This window comes from Natator depressus, chromosome 3 (assembly GCF_965152275.1).
Source record: "Natator depressus isolate rNatDep1 chromosome 3, rNatDep2.hap1, whole genome shotgun sequence".
NCBI lineage: Eukaryota > Metazoa > Chordata > Testudines > Cheloniidae > Natator > Natator depressus.
Window position 1 is genome coordinate 101,129,686 of NC_134236.1, and position 16,336 is coordinate 101,146,021.

The following is a 16,336-nucleotide window of genomic DNA, read 5'->3' on the forward strand; positions in this document are numbered from 1 at the left end:
AATGGTGTCCCTTGCGTCTGTTTACCAGAAGCTGGGAATGGGCGACAGGGGATGGATCACTTGATGGTTACCTGTTCTGTTCATTCCTTCTGGGGCACCTGGCATTGGCCACTGTTGGAAGACAGGATACTGGGCTAGATGGACCTTTGGTGTGACACAGTATGGCCGTTCTTATGCTACAAATTCAAGGGGTTGCCTTCATACTGTCTGTTACCTGTTTTGTGAACTCGAATATCTGTAGCTAACTATAAAAATCTTTTTTCTTTAAAGAGCTCATAGTTAACTGAGCCATGAGCTCGTAAAGTATTGAAAATATTTTCACCACAGCATAATACATAATTAATCCATAACATTACAGTCAAAGGACTAATTCTGCAACTTGTTTCCTTGACGACTCCTCCCTTCCCCCAGAGCACAGTTTCATCAAGTAGATAAAGGCTAGTCTTTCCAGGAAATATTTACCTGAAATCTGAAACTTTGTTTCCTAAAACCGTTTTTCCCCTTCTGTTTTCCACCTGCTCTTGCCACCCCAAAGGGGTGCGGGATGAGGGACATGCTAGCCACTGCTTCCCACAGCTCCCATTGGCCGGGAAAAGTGAACCATGGCCAGTGGGAGCTGCAGGGCTCCATGCCTGCAGTGGCTCCAGATAAACAAACTGGCCCGGCCCACCAGTGGCTTTACCCTGAGTGGCCGGGTGCCAAAGGTTGTGACCCCTGCTCTAACTTGTTTACTTGTATTGATAAGAATCAGAGTAGATACTAAGTGTATTTTTCTGAGGTTACCTACTTCCTTTTAGCATCAACAAGCTAATTTAATTTCTTCTAAATCCCTTTCCTGTCTTAATTGCCTTTATATTATGCATGTGACTGTGTCCAGTTAATCTGAAGATCAAAGATGTGAGACACTGCAGGAAACTCATAATATTACCTATAGTGTCTTCAGTTTATCTATCCCTGTTATAATGAATGGCAGGCAGTTCCCATCTATAAATCAGTGTAACCAGATTACCTGTGTATGCACAGGAACTGGAATGTTAACTTCAAAGGATGGGTCAGTGTGTGCTGACAAAATAGGAGCTGTGGTCACATGCTGTGCTCAAAACACTTGACAGCTTGTTTCAGCTACAAAAGAGAAATCTCTGGCCTGATTCTGCATCTCCAGTATGCTGACCTTTAAAGAGGTAAAGCTTAAGATGTGGGACTAAGATTTTCCAAGAAGTTACTTGGAATACCCTGCAAAATCCATGGAATGACTCTAACAGACTCTACATATAAGCTGCCTTTGGATTCTGACCTGTTGAAAAGATTCCAGAGAGACTGTTGTGCAAACCAGAATATTCACCATCAATGCTACAATTCCGATCTGAGGATTTAGCAATCTCTTGTAACGTATATGATTCTTTAACCATTCAGATTTAGCAATCTCTTGTAACGTATATGATTCTTTAACCATTCAGTAACTTTTTTCTTTTATTAATACATCTTTAGTTAGTTACTAAGGATTGGCTGACAACAGGGGTGAAAGAAAAATTGAACTCTTACCGGTACGGGGGCCAGCTCTGGCCCCACCAGAACAGGGGGAGCCTCAGGTGGAAGGAGTAGGGTGGGGGGTGAGCATCCCCCAGCCAGCCCATCCGTGCTGCCTGGCCCATGCTGCCCGGGGCTCCAGCGGTGATTTAAAGGGCTCAGGGCTCCTGCCGATGCTGCAGCTCTAGGCCCTTTTAAATCGCTGGCCCTGGGGCGGTGGCCCAGGGTATGTGTGTGAAAGGGGCACCGACGTTGAAGTGCTGTTGCGGCTACAGGCTGGTACTGGCGGCCGCTTTTTACTGGTGTGTGGTTCTACAGAACCTCTTTTGTTATTGGCTTGGTGAATCTAATTATAGAATAAATCACCAGTTTTTGGTGTGTTTCTGCCCTGTTTCTTGCAGTCTGTCCTGAGCGTGGCATTCTCGGTGTAGGCCGTTCTAGGCACCAGTCACAGAAGCATTGAAAATCAACTTTTTCATTTTGGGGAAGGAAAAGCGTTGTAAGCAATTGACATAGGACAGTATCTGGTGCTAATATTTTTGTAAGGAATGTGAAAGAAGTAAAGGCCCAGTCCTACAGTCTTGATTTATGTGAATGGTCTCATTGAAATCAACAGGATTACTTGCACAAGTAAAGACTACTTGTGTGATTGGCTATGGGATTGGTCTCCTAATCTGTAAATTTATGCATGGCTTCATATAGACTGGATAACTAGATTTTCATTACCTAAAAGTGGGGTTTCAAAATGATCCTACAGTGACATTTAACTCAGTTTTTATTTTCTTTCCCATATTACAGGTACTGTCTGCCTGTGTGCTAACCATAATCCTAGGATGTATATTTGGACTGAAGCCTAGCTGTTCAAGAGATGGTAATTAATGCAATTCTCCAATATAAATAGTCTGAGCAATTCCTTTTTAAAATTCATCATGAAGTTATCAGAGTACCATCCTTATGTTGCAGGGAAAGACAGTTGTGTGCCTTACCTGAAGTAGTTTCAATTGCTAGCACATTCATCCGAGGACTTGCCTGTGGGAGGTTGTATTCTAGGAACTGGAATAAATGAGGAAACAATTTGACTAGTGAAATGAGTAAATCCTCCATCAAAGAAATCCAAGAGGGAGTGGATTGTGACAGATTCTGACCAGACTCAGAACACAGAAATGCTATTGAGTTGAGTGTAAGGCCTTTTCAAGCTCAGCCAATAATCCTGTGATGGTATTTACCCTGATACTCCAATTACTGTTAAATCCCCACTGGAATCCATTTGGTATTCTACCATTTTACTCAGGCTTTGCAGAGAGAACCAAGATTTTTTCGTGACCGATGAACTGATCAGCAGCAGGAGATGAGGTGGACTCTTGATTCAGTAGTTGACTTCCATCCTCTATTTGTTTTTCTCTTTTAGTAACTGTGAAATGCTTATATCAGACCTTGTAGATGGGGGCTAGTACATGTGATTTTATTTATCAGGAAATAAACCAGCTGCCTAATATATATTTAATATGCCAATCACCATGATATCTAACTTTAGGCAACCACAGGATATTAGAAAACTAGAATAAACACATCTGTCTAAATAGTGGTACAATATAGCTGTATCATTCCCTACAATGATCTTATTGATGTTCTAGGCATATTGACCAATTCAGTATTAATGTTTAGCCATTGACCTCTAAATTCTCACCTCGTATTCCCCAACAGCATCCTAATAGCTACACACTGCTCGTTTGAAAGAAACAATAGAAAAGACATGAAGCAATGTTAATCATAATACTTTTAGTCTTTAATCATACCTCTAGCTGGAATAATTATAATGATACAAAGTCTGTGTCTAGAGCGGGTGCTAGTTTTCTGTCCTTTGCAGATATTTAGATCTTGTTACCACTGTTGTTTGAGTTCTGCCCTACTTTTTGCTAATAGCTGCTAAATTCCTAATACTGAGATTACTGAAAGTAATGACACTGTCCAATATTTCAGTCAAAACTTGCAAAGGCCGTTGCTTTGAAAGGACATTTGGAAACTGCCGTTGTGATAGAGATTGCGTCAAACTTGGAAATTGCTGCTTAGATTTCCAGGAAGCATGTATACAGCCAGGTAAGGGTGAAAACATTGGGGAGACAAAGGGAAACAGTTACATCATCTACCTTATAAGTTAGCACCACCGGCGGGAGTGCTAGTGAAGACAGGTCATCAGCAGCTACTGACGGTTTAAACACCGTGTTGCTTAGACCTGCTTTAAGAACATTGTGGTTAAAATGCCATTGATCTGTCTATGCTAGTGATTCCACTATTGCTTTAATTGATGAAGCTACAGTGGTTACTGTTATTAAGTCTAGATCAAATAGACTTGATTTGTTCCATTTTAGGCAATATGTATCACTGTTGCATTGTATTAATCCATAGTCAATGACTTAGCATAAACACAAAAGGAGACAGGATGCACCCCTGCCTTACACCTGTCTTAATCCTGAATGGCTTACTCAATCCATTTTAATGCAGCATTTTGAGTTGGCATAGAATGCCTTCATAATGTTAATTAATTTTTGTTGGAATTCCACATTGTTCCACAATTTCCACAGTTTCTGTTTACACTATCAAATGCCTTTTGAGAGTCCACAAAATTGATGGCAAGACTACCTTGGGAATTCAATTGTGTTCTCAATAGTCCATCTCAGGGTGAAATTAGCATCTGTGCACAATCTCCCTTGTCTAAATCCAGATTGTTCATATTGGATGGTTCCGGTCCCAAGCCCGGATCAAAAAGGAGGAGGGTTGGTCGATAGGGCGGCTTTCTGTCAACATTAAAAAAAAAAAAAAAAATTCTAGCTACAGAAACTACTCATATAAATCTGCATGTAGACAAGAACTAAAAATTGTACTTTTTGCATTTGATTTTTGATTGTAGCTCATATATGGACCTGCAATAAGTTCCGGTGTGGAGAGAAGAGGCGGCCAGAGAATCGTTGCTCCTGTTCAGACGATTGTGTGGAAAACAAAGATTGTTGTGTCAATTATTATATAGTTTGCCAAGGTAAATTCCCATTTTACCTTTCCAACCTCACCCTGCTTGTTTGAAAGGAACAATAGAAAAGTTACGAAGCAGGAATAATGATAACAGTACAAAACTTGTGTCTAGAGCATGCCCTAGTTTTCTCACTTTTTCAAATCTTTAGATCTTGTTACCATTGTTGTTTGATTTCTGGCCAACTTTTTGCTAATGGCTGCCAAGTTCTCACTATTAAGATTACTACAAGTAATGATGCTACCTGAGAACTCCTGGCCTTGCTTCCTAACGGTGTGAAAACTGAAAGAAAAGTTTTATGCCCTTTTTTGTTTTGTTTTTGTCTTTTTGTTTTGAGATATTGTGATGGACATTTAGCAGATCAGTTTTATTTAATTTAATATGAGAACTGTACAATATTTCTTAATGTGACTATACCTATTTTAGGAGCGAAAAGTTGGATTGAAGAAAAATGTGAGGACATAAATGAACCCCAGTGCCCAGCTGGGTAAGGATAGTCTCTCTTTATTTGGAAGTTTGCATTTAGAACAATATTTTTAAGAGTAATGTTCTCTCAGTTTACAATCAAATAAACCACTCCTCAGCTCAGCAGTCTCTGAATAGTAATTATATTCCATTATTCTTTATAGTGTATCAGTAACATTACAAATATAGGTGTTCTTATCCTGGTAAAAGGTTCAATATACAAGCACCATTTTACAACAATCTCCAATAAATGTCCAATCCTGCAAGGTGCTGGGTGCTCACTTCTTCCATCTCAGAATCATGCAGCATTGGGTCTTTTAAGGTAACAAATTTTTGCTGTGGTATAAATGGTAGATATTCCAGACTTATGAACTAAAAATAATTGTGCTCTGTGCAACCAGCTAGAGAGGCGTGGGAGTCAACTGAAGTATTATTCAGGGCTATGAAGTGTCATGCATCTTGCATGCCTTGTCATCCCTACCTGCAGCTCAGCCCAAATCTTACCTCTGGCTGACCTGTAAGCTGGAGCAGCAGTGGGCCCTTTTGGTTGCTAGAGGCCACTGTGAAGCATGGGGACAAGAAGCCACGTGGCCCATAGGACTCTCCTGTGGCTGCTTCCCCAGTGGGAGTTGAGCATGGAAGAGTCCAGCAGCAGTGAGAGGAAATTAAGGGGTTGCAGCAGCAGCTAGTATCCCACTGGCAGGGCCAGAAGTTAAGGGGGCTCAGTACTGACCCCAGCCAGACACAGCTGCCCTCCCAGTCAGCACAACATTCAACTCCTTCAACTCCTACTACACACCTACCCCAGTGCCCCCTGAGCAGTACTCAGGCAACTTCCCAACTACCCTATACATGCTCCAGCCCCAGCACCCTAGAATCCACCCACCTAATCCAGCAACCCCAGATGACGTCCTGATAAGCATTAGGTTTTGGGCAGCTCCATGGCCTACGTACCACCACTGCTAGGTGGAAGGTGTATTGACCGTACATGGAATTTTATGATCATATGCAAATTATCTACAGTATGCAAATTAGTTCCTTAAAAATGTGTATAAAATGTCACCTATGGAACTGCCAAGATTTGTGTAGCTCCTATAGTTAGTCTACTTTGTAGATTAAATCAGTTCCAGCTCTCGGAATTTTTGTTTGTTTTTTTTGGTTTGGTTTTTATCTTGGAGGACCAAGCCTCATCTAGCAATTTAGTAAAACTGGCTTTGAAACATAAGGATAGTTACACTAGCCAACAGAAAATTATTTACTTGAGGTTTGGGGAATTTTGCCATTCAAGCCTTGTTTGGGATTCAGTCTGGGCTGTGAGCACTGGCTTCTGAAACCAAAATAGCTGTGTTATATTTACTATGGATATGTCACATGCATGGGTGTTTGGGACCACTGTGCAGATGTCTTCACAGTCCCTACTTAACTCCAAATGAAATAATTTTAAAAATATTTTTTGCCCATCTCTTCCTAATTTGTTCCCATTATGTGGATCAGTTGGGTTATTACATATGAAATACTTAAATGAGCTAATAGAATTGCTCTCGGGTCTCTACAACAACTGGACTTTTTTGTATTTTGAGTGTATGTCAAAGTGTTTCCTAATGTAGCCTTACTTAAGAAACAACAATTGGTGTTTCCTTGTCATACTTGCATATATTGTGCTTTTAAATCACTCTTAATTCTTTGTTTTGGGTTGCATTGGGTGGGTTCTGATGATCCAGAGTAGAATAAGGCTGTGATCCTATAAATACTTACGCTTAATTGTGCTTAACTTTATTCACCTGAGTAATCCCACAGACTTCAATGGGAATGTCACATGCTTGCACGGAAGTCTCTGCAGGATCAGGATCTACACAATTTATGCAAAGGGATAAATTTATTTTCTTTTGAAAAGAAAAATCCTTGTCTTTTCCTGTGGTGGTGGAGAAAGAATGTGTCAGACATCCTTAAGTTTCAGGGTAGGCTTGCTCAAGGGGGCAAGATATGTAGATTCCAATCATTTCTCTGGCTGATTCAGTGGAGGACTTTGAATCCACATCTCTTACCTCCAAGGTGAGTGCCTTAATCACCAGGCTATCGAGTTATTCTTGCTATTTGGCTCAATTGACTTTTAAGCATTTATACAAAGTTGACCAGCTCCAACAGGAGTGAGAATGATCAATTAACTGTAGAACGACCTATAGCCTGGCTGTTAGAGTGCTGGTCTGGAAGAGGGAAGATCTGAGTTCAAGTCTCTGCCCCAGAGTGGAGCTTCAAACCCCATCTCTCATGGCCCAGGCAAGTATGTTACCCATTGGGCTAAACCTTATAAAAGGGCTGAAAGACAAACTTTGCTGACCTTGAAAAACTTTTCTCCAGCAGAAACTATCAGGTCAAATTTATGAATAGTTTCTGGTTGACTGAAACTGCATTTTTCAGCAAACAAACTTTGAAAAATTTCTGCCCGGCTCTAATTGTGAACATTAATGAGCATCTGTTTAGTTCTTTACACTGAAAAAACACTGTACAGATATTAAATTCCATGGTTTTTTTTTTAACTCTCATTTCTAATTGCTCAGGTTTACGAAACCCCCAGTTTTGTTGTTTTCTTTGGATGGCTTCAGAGCAGAGTATTTGCACACATGGGGTGAACTTCTTCCTGTTGTTAGCAAATTACGTGAGTAAATTCTCTGTCTAGACAATAACATGACGCTTAATTAGAAAAATCTAAGCTGTCCATTGTTTTAAGAGTACAAGGAGAACTCTTTTAAACACTTCACCAGGAGCTGGCCAAGTATTCTTTGGGCTCTCAGTGAGAGACTGAAAATGGTTGAGCAGCCCTTTCTGTGGTTAAGCAGTGCTAATTTTGCAATGAATTTACATTGTTGTGAAAAATAAACTAGTTAATGTGATGTTTTGACTCCATACCAATTCTAAAGTATGATTCAGCCTGCAGAGTGACTTGTATTTTGGTGCGGAGGTGACAAAATAATGGAAAGAGGGGTAGAAAGCATTTCAATATTTTGAAAAGGAAATCGAGGTGGAGAAAATATGAGAAATGAGTACTAAAATGTAAGACCTGATGCATGGAGTAGGAAAGTGATAACATTTGAGGGAGGAGTTTCATTTTGTTAAATGAATGAGTGACCAGAACCGGCTGTAGTCTTAGTGCATTTTTCCACAGGTTTTGGGGTGTTTTACAGAATATGAACTTTGTTGTTTTCTTTTTTAAAAAAAGCCCAAAGTTTTTATCCCTTATAACTATAAGGATAGTTTAAACATAAGGCATACAACCAAACTCTTGGCCGCTTGTAAAAATCCCATGGTACTTCTTGCCTGAGTAGCAATGTCAGGCTTGCTGTGCTGTCCAAATTACAATCTGGAGGGACTACATTCTGTTTACCTAAAAATAACAATGAAAACATTCTCTCCTTATATATTAAAAATGTGTACACTTGGATTGAGATGGAAATAGGAGACAGACTTGTTGAAAGTCTCTGGGTAAGGATAAAAGGGGTAAAAAGCAAGGGTGATGTCACGCTAGGAGTCTATTACAGGCCACCTAACCAGGAAGAAGAAGTGGATGAGGCTTTTTTAACCAGCTAACAAAATCATCTAAAGCACAGGAGTTGGTGGTGATGGGGGACTTCAGCTACCCAGACTTCTGTTGGGGAAAATAACACAGCAGGGCACAGATTATCCAATAAATTCTTGGAATGTTTTGGAGACAATTTTTTATTTCAGAAGGTGGAGACAGCTACCAGGGGAGAGGCTGTTCTAGATTTGATTTTTGACAAATAGGGAGGAACTGGGAGAGAATTTGAAAGTGGAAAGCAGCTTGGGTGAAAGTGATCATGAAATGATAGAGTTCATGATTCTAAGGAATGGTAGGAGGGAGAACATCAAAATAAAGACAATGGATTTCAAGAAGGCAGACTTTAGCAAACTCAGGGAGTTGGTAGGTAAGGTCCCATGGGAAGCAAGTCTAAGGGGGGAAAAACAATAGAAGACAGTTGACAGTTTTTCAAAGAGACATTATTAAGGGCACAAGAGCAAACTATCCCACTGCGTAGGAAAGATAGGAAGTATGGCAAGAAACACCCTGTCTTAAGCAGGAGTTAGATCTTCAATGATCTAAAAATCAAAAAAGAGTCCTACAAAAAGTGAAAACTACTATGTCAAATTACAAAGGATGAATATAAACAAATAACACAAGTATGTACAGACAAAATTAGAAAGGCCAAGGCATGAAACGAGATCAAACTAGCTAGAGACATAAAGGGTAACAAGAAAACATTGTACAAATACATTAGAAGCAAGAGGAAGACCAAAGACAGTGTAGGCCCATTACTCAATGAAGGGGGACAAATAATAACAGGAAATGTGGAAGGTGCTTCATGACTTCTTTGTTTTGGTTTTCACCAAGAAGGTTGGTGGTGATTGGACGTCTAACGTAGTGAATGCCAGTGAAAATGAGGTAGGATCAGAAGAGGCTAAAATAGGAAAAGAACAAGTTAAAAGTTACTTGGACAAATTAGGTGTCTTCAAGTCACAAGGGCCTGATTAAATGCATCCTAGAATACTCAAGAAGCTGACTGAGGCGATATCTGAGCCATTAGCGATTGTCTTTGAGAAGTCCTGGAAGATGGAAGAGATTCCAGAAGACTGGAAAAGGGTAAATATAGTGCCCATCTATAAAAAGGGAAATAAGAACAACCCAGGGAATTACAGACCAGTCAGCTTAACTTCAGTACCCGGAAAGATAATGGAGCAAATAATTAAGCAATCAGTTTGCAAACATCTAGAAGATAATAATGTGATAAGTAACCATCAACATGGATTTGTCAAAAACAAGTCATGTCAAACCAACCTGATACCTTTCTTTGACAGGGTGACAAGCCTTGTGGATGTTGGGGGGGAGGAAGCGATAGATGTGGAATATCTTGATTTTAGTAAAGCTTTTGATACTGTCCCGCATGACCTTTTCATAAATAAACAAGGGAAATTGAACTGAGATGGAGCTACTAGAAGGTGGGTGCAAAACTGGTTGGAAAACCGTTCCCGGAGCATAGTTATCAGTGGTTCACAGTCAGGCTGGAAGGCTATAATGAGTGGGGTCTCACAGGGATCAGTTCTGGGTCCAGTTCTGTTCAATATCTTCGTCAATGATTTAGATAACGGCATACAGAGTACACTTATAATGTTTGCAGACAATATCAAGCTGGGAGGGGTTGCAAGAGCTTTGGAGGATAGGATTAAAATTCAAAATGATCTGGACAAACTGGAGAAATGGTCTGAAGTACATAGGATGAAATTCAATAAGGACAAATGCAAAGTACTCCACTTAGGAAGGAACAATCAGTTGCACACATACAAAATGGGAGATGACTGCCTAGGAAGGAGTACTGCGGAAAGGGATCTGGGGGTCATAGTGGATCACAAGCTAAATATGAGTCAACAGTGTAACGCTGTTGCGAAAAAGGCGAACATCATTCTGAGATGTATTAGCAGGAGTGTTGTAAGCAAGACACGAGAAGTAATTCTTCTGCTCTACTCCATGCTGATTAGGCCTCAACTGGAGTATTGTGTCCAGTTCTGGGCATCACATTTCAGAAAGGATGTGGACAAATTGGAGAGAGTCCAGAGAAGAGCAACAAAAATGATCAAAGGTCTAGAAAACATGACCTATGAGGGAAGATTGGAAAAAATAGGGTTTGTTTAGTCTGGAAAAGAGAAGACTGAGAGAAGAGTTTTCAAATATGTAAAAGGTTGTTACAAGGAGGAGGAAGAAAAATAGTTTCTTAACTTCTGAGGATAGGACAAAAAGCAATGGGCTTAAATTGCAGAAAGGGAGGTTTATTTAATTAATTATTTTTTAAAATTATTATTTAAATAATTAATTATTTATTAGGAAAAACTTCCTAACTGTCAGGGTGGTTAAGCACTGGAATAAATTGCCTAGGGAGGTTGTGGAATCTTCATCATTTGGAGATTTTTTTTTAAGAGCAGGTTAGAGAAACACCTGTCAGGAATGGTCTAGATAATTAGTCCTGTCATGAGTGCAGGGGACTGGACTAGATGACCTCTCAAGGTGCCTTCCAGTTCTATGATATTCATCACAACTAGAGCTGACCAGAGGATGACAATTCCATATCACAGCAACTTTCAAGGTTTTGAAATTTTGTTTTCATTTTGTACTGAACCAAATCAAAATTTTTCAAACACTTTAAGGAAATAGAATTATGTCAAAAAGTCCATTTTTGATTGAAAGCTGAGCTTTTTCTAAGGTCCAGAGCTTTTTTTAAGGCACTCCTGATGAGAGAGACTAACTTTCACATTCTCTAGTCAGGTGACATGGGTACTGGCCTGAGATGTGGGTGACCCAGGTTTGAACCTGCTCTACCTGACTCGGAGCAGTGCTTTTCATCCCAGATCACTCTGAATCACACAGAGCAGGCTTGAAGTTGGATCTCCCACATCCCAGGCCAGTGCTGTGCCATGCCATCAAGCTAGAGAGTGCAAGAGTTAGTCTCTCTCTGGTCACTTTGAACCAGAGAGCCCTGGACCTAAGAAGCCTTACCAATGAAAACTTAAAACTGATAACAATTTGGCTTTGATGAAACTTCCTTGTGTTAGAAATGTTGTGACCAGCTGAAGTCACATCCTATTATGTAAAATGGTGGGGATATTGTTCAGCGTTTGACACCTTTTACCTTATTGGTGCCTGCATTTCATTTGCAGGTTAAATGATTTATGGTATGTACATGCGAGTATGTGGAATATAGCTCAGTTTTGGCTGTCAATGCATGGGAGCATAAGGAGGGTAGGATATGACGCAAGGAGCCTTAGCCTCTCCTTCGTGCCTTGTGCAGGGGACTGCCACAGTATGGATAGGGGGTGCAAGCCCTGTGCTAGCCTGGAGCCAGCAATAGCACTATCTTACCCAAAGTGAGGTTGGGGTACACAGGCCTCACCTCTGCACTGACCAGCAGAGCTGGGCCAGCATGAGAGAGGAAATACATGATGGACCCTTTCAAAGTTTGGAGCTCCTGATGTAGTGTACACAACCGTGGGCCTTTGGAGGAATTCTGGCAGAGAGTCTTCAGCTACTGCTGTTACAGCACAATGCCGCCGCCTCCTCCTCCCCATGATTTTGTCAAAGGTTTGAAGCCTGATGAAAGCCATTGATGTCAATGGAAAAAATCCTACTGATTTAAGTGGTCTTTGATTTTGGCCTTTAGTTTGTAATGAAACATGCTGGAATGGTAGGTGCTGTATGTAAGTTATTGTCATTTAATATTGTAAATCAATGTGTTGCTAACTTATTTTCATAGCACACTGAATAAATTAATAGTACCACATAGCCTCTGACCTGGCAAATAGTTACACACAGGAGTAACTATGCAGGTCAATAGTACTATTGGAACTACTCATGCATATGTATTTGCAGGACCGGGGCCCAGGGATATAAACTTTCCGTTCATTCCACTTAACGGTTAGGATTTAAGAAGCCAAACTGAGGCAGGCTCCAGGGACAATTTAAAGGGCCTGGAGCGGTAGTGGCGGCCGGAGCCCCGTCCCCAGAGTCCTGCTGCTGGAGCCCTGGGGAAGCGGCGGCGGGGCTCCGGGGACGATATAAAGGGCCCAGGGCCCCGGCCGCTGCTACCACACAGGGCCCCGGCCGCTGCTACCACACAGGGCCCTTTAAACCGCTGCCAGAGCCCCCAGCTGCCGCTGTTACCTCGGGGAGGGGGAAGGAGGCACTTGCCAGTACAGGGTGGCCAGGGCTGGCTCTGACCTCTCCCAGCCCCACCCCTTCCACCCAAGGCCCCACCCCTTCCAGGGGCCAGAGCCGGCCCCGGCCCCGGCCCAGCCCGTACCGGTAAGTCCCTAGACCTACTTTCACCCCTGAACTATACTATACTGAACACAAAACTTTTGGTCTGTGTGTGATATATTTTTTTTTTTTTGTACTTTAGTGAGGGTTATTGTCCTAATTTTCAGAAGAGGAGAACACCTATTTAGGTGCTTGTGTATAGATTTAGGCACCTTGCTTTAGGAAGCCAAATTTGACAATTTTGGCCTAACATGAATGATTTTTCATTCTAATATATATTGGCAGTGATAATTATTTTTTTTTAAGAGACCTGCAATTCTATGGCAAGAACATAAGTTTGAGCTTATGCCTAGAGAACATGATGATATACACATCCCATAAAAAGGAGTGTTTATAAACTGAAAGCAAAGTAAATAGCAATTTGTCAGATGACAGTTCAGAGAACTGGGGCAAGACAGCATTTATAGCCCTCAGTCAAAAGCTACTTTGCTTCTGGGAACTCCCAGACTGAAATCATTACTAGTGCTCACCCTGCACAGCACTCTCACTAGCTGCCGGGTCTGTGTTCTAACTGGAACAGCGTGACTTCTTTGATCATTCCTACATACATCTGCACCAGGTATTGTTTGTTTAAAAGGCTTGATTCTGTGACCACTGACTTCAGTGGTCAAAGATTGGCCCCATAAGGAGTATCTAGAATGTGTTTCTACCACTAGCTATTAAGTCAAATGTGACATGTTCATTTCTGACATAAGTATGAATTCTAGAATGTTATAGAGTGCAACTCGACAGGGGTGTGATTTTTGAAACTGAATGTATACATAGTTGAGTCTTGTGAAATTTTTTTTACTTTTGTAACTTTACATTTTTCCTCCCTAGAAAAATGTGGAACATACACTCCCAACATGAGACCAGTGTATCCAACAAAAACGTTCCCCAATCACTACACCATTGTCACAGTAAGAACTTCTGTGTTTTTCTCTCTAGAAGATACATTGTTCTGAATTTAATCAATTCCAGGGGAAACGGGATTTGTGGATTATTAAATCCAACAAGAACAATACTTAAGATTTCCCACAGGACCATGAAAATGTAGATTCCACACTTTTCTTCTTTTCTTTTCCTGCTAAGATCTGGCTTAATGTGTGACAATCACTATATAAAGACTACTTATGCCTGGTTAGATTAACTTGATCCAGATAATTCATAAAAACTATCCAATACCAGGTGTAGGAATTCCTGTGGCATTATAAATTGGTATCCTTCTTCACTTTGTGCATTGGTATGAATCTGGCATAATTTGCTGAATCACAGTTTTGGCCAGTGGAGTAGAAGCAAGCTAGGTTCTTCTCATTCCTTTTCTTTGGGAAGATATGTGCCTTATGCCCTGCCCATGGAACAGAAAGTGGTGACATTATATAGGTATAGATGAGGGCTGAAATGGAACCAGCAATCTGAATATCTCATGAGTTTTGAAGGTGTGAGGAGATCTAAGGCTGGCTGAGATTCAAATCTGGTTTAGAGGCAGCCCAAGGGTGGAAGGTGTCACAAACAACTGATCTCTAAGGTTTCTCCCATCTTGAATATATACAGGAGAAAATAAACCAATTTAAAAAAAAAAAAGCTTCCAAAACTGGATTGTGTCTTACTGCCTTCTAGGGTATATCAGCTTGAGCTTGATGGTCAAAGAGTTTAGAACTCAAATTAAGACTGATGGAATCACAGCCTCACTGCCCTCTGCTCCTGACTCATCAGTGCTGTTGCCTCTTTGGGTGGCGTGGCAGTGGATGCTGTTATGTGCACAGTCTCTGGATCTCTACTTATTTTTTTTTTTAAAGTTGTTTAATGCCCCCCTCCCCTCAAGACACACACTCCCAAATTTGAAGAGTTGGCCTGGTAGAGAGAGTTTTGCTCTGCCACCATGTAATGGGGTTTCCCCTAACCTGGCATCAGACCCTCCTCTGCCTCAGTTCTCCCACTCTTATGAAAGTTGGGGGACTAACTGTCCAGATAGTGTAAATAAAGCTCCCCACGGTCACTATTCCATTCCTTTTTCTGAGGCATATGTTTATTCAATCACAAACACAGTTCAACATCAATCAAAATAGGTAAACCAGGCACACAGCAGGTATCCCCAGCCTGGCCTTTCACCTAGCTGGAGTAGTAAGCACCCTTCTGGCTCCTTTCCCTGTCACGTGGTCTCCTGAGGAGCCTCCCTACTCTTGCCACTCCCCACTCCCCACCAGTGAGCTATTTGTTGGTCTGTTATCTTACGGAGGCATCTAGTCACAGGTGGGGATCCGCCCAACTGCTTCAAGAAGGCCATCCCGTTCTGTGACAAACCAGCTGTGCTACCCTTAAGATGTCAGAAAGGCTAAAGTTATTCCATCCATTTAGGCTCTGTTTTGCCTAAATGTCTCTAAAAGAGCATAAGCGAAAACTATAGCAAGTAGGCTGTAAACTCAGCCTGAAGAGGTCAAGCCAAATTCAGACTTTGTAAGTCAATAGACTTGCATCCACTTACACACAGTCTGAAAAATGCTGCGTTACTTTTGAGAAGCATCAATATGTATTTGATCTTTGTAGCAGTGAAATGTGACACTGTTGTGACATGTACATAAGGATTTATATAAAAAAGGATTTTCTTTTTTATACAATGGCACAATCTTCATTGTAGGGGCTGTATCCAGAATCCCATGGTATAATTGATAACAAGATCTACGACCCCCATAGAAATGCTTCCTTCTCACTTAAAAATGCAGAGAAGTTTAATCCACAGTGGTACCAAGGACAGCCGGTAAGTATTAATAACTAATATACTGCTATGAGTCACACAAGAGAGAGTGGTTATGTTGTTTAGTTATTTCTCAGGAAAATGGTGATACTGAGAAACAATGTTACAGAGAGCATTTCCAAGGCAGCCAAGAAGCTGTCACTCAGCATAACTACATGATTACATTGTTGCAGCTGTAAAATAGATTTTGAAATAGCTTACATGTAAACTGCAATAATGAAAAAATTAGGTGGCAGGATTTGTTAATGATCTTATTTATATTACCCCCGTTTGGAACATTTTCATTATTCATTTTCAGCCTCCTCTCCAGCCCCACTCCAAAAAGTATAATTCTGTAGAATGGTTCTAGTCCAAGGTCCCTGCAGATGCTAATTGGGAAAGGCATCTTGGTACAGTCCCAACTCCTTGGATACCCAGAGCTCAAAGTCATCTAACTCTCTCCATGCTCCAGCTGCAGTGACCCAAAGATTCCCAGCCTTCCGCCTCCTCTCTTTTCTGCCTGGAAATAATGCCTTAGAAAGAACTAAAACTAAAAGTTTGTGTGTGTTTTTTGCCTTTCTTTTTTCCATTTCTCTGGCTTTTAGGTCTCTCACTCCCCATCCTCTGTCTCTTGCCATTTCTTCCTCCCCTCCAGCCTATGCTACTCATCTTCCCTTCACTAGGTCTCCCACTTATCCTCTCCCAACTTGCCATATTATTGCCAACCTGA

At 41.1% G+C, this 16,336-nt stretch overlaps 1 protein-coding gene across 1 annotated transcript in view; it reads left to right on the forward strand.

The window, feature by feature from the left end:
* Nucleotides 1-16,336, forward strand: part of ENPP1 (ectonucleotide pyrophosphatase/phosphodiesterase 1) — a 77,017-nt gene that overhangs the window by 29,638 nt on the left and 31,043 nt on the right. The window contains exons 2-8 of the mRNA XM_074948444.1: nucleotides 2,326-2,398; nucleotides 3,508-3,624; nucleotides 4,436-4,561; nucleotides 4,979-5,039; nucleotides 7,576-7,673; nucleotides 13,713-13,792; nucleotides 15,511-15,630. Of these exons, the coding sequence (XP_074804545.1) occupies nucleotides 2,326-2,398; nucleotides 3,508-3,624; nucleotides 4,436-4,561; nucleotides 4,979-5,039; nucleotides 7,576-7,673; nucleotides 13,713-13,792; nucleotides 15,511-15,630 (675 nt within the window). The remainder of the gene's footprint in view (nucleotides 1-2,325; nucleotides 2,399-3,507; nucleotides 3,625-4,435; nucleotides 4,562-4,978; nucleotides 5,040-7,575; nucleotides 7,674-13,712; nucleotides 13,793-15,510; nucleotides 15,631-16,336) is intronic.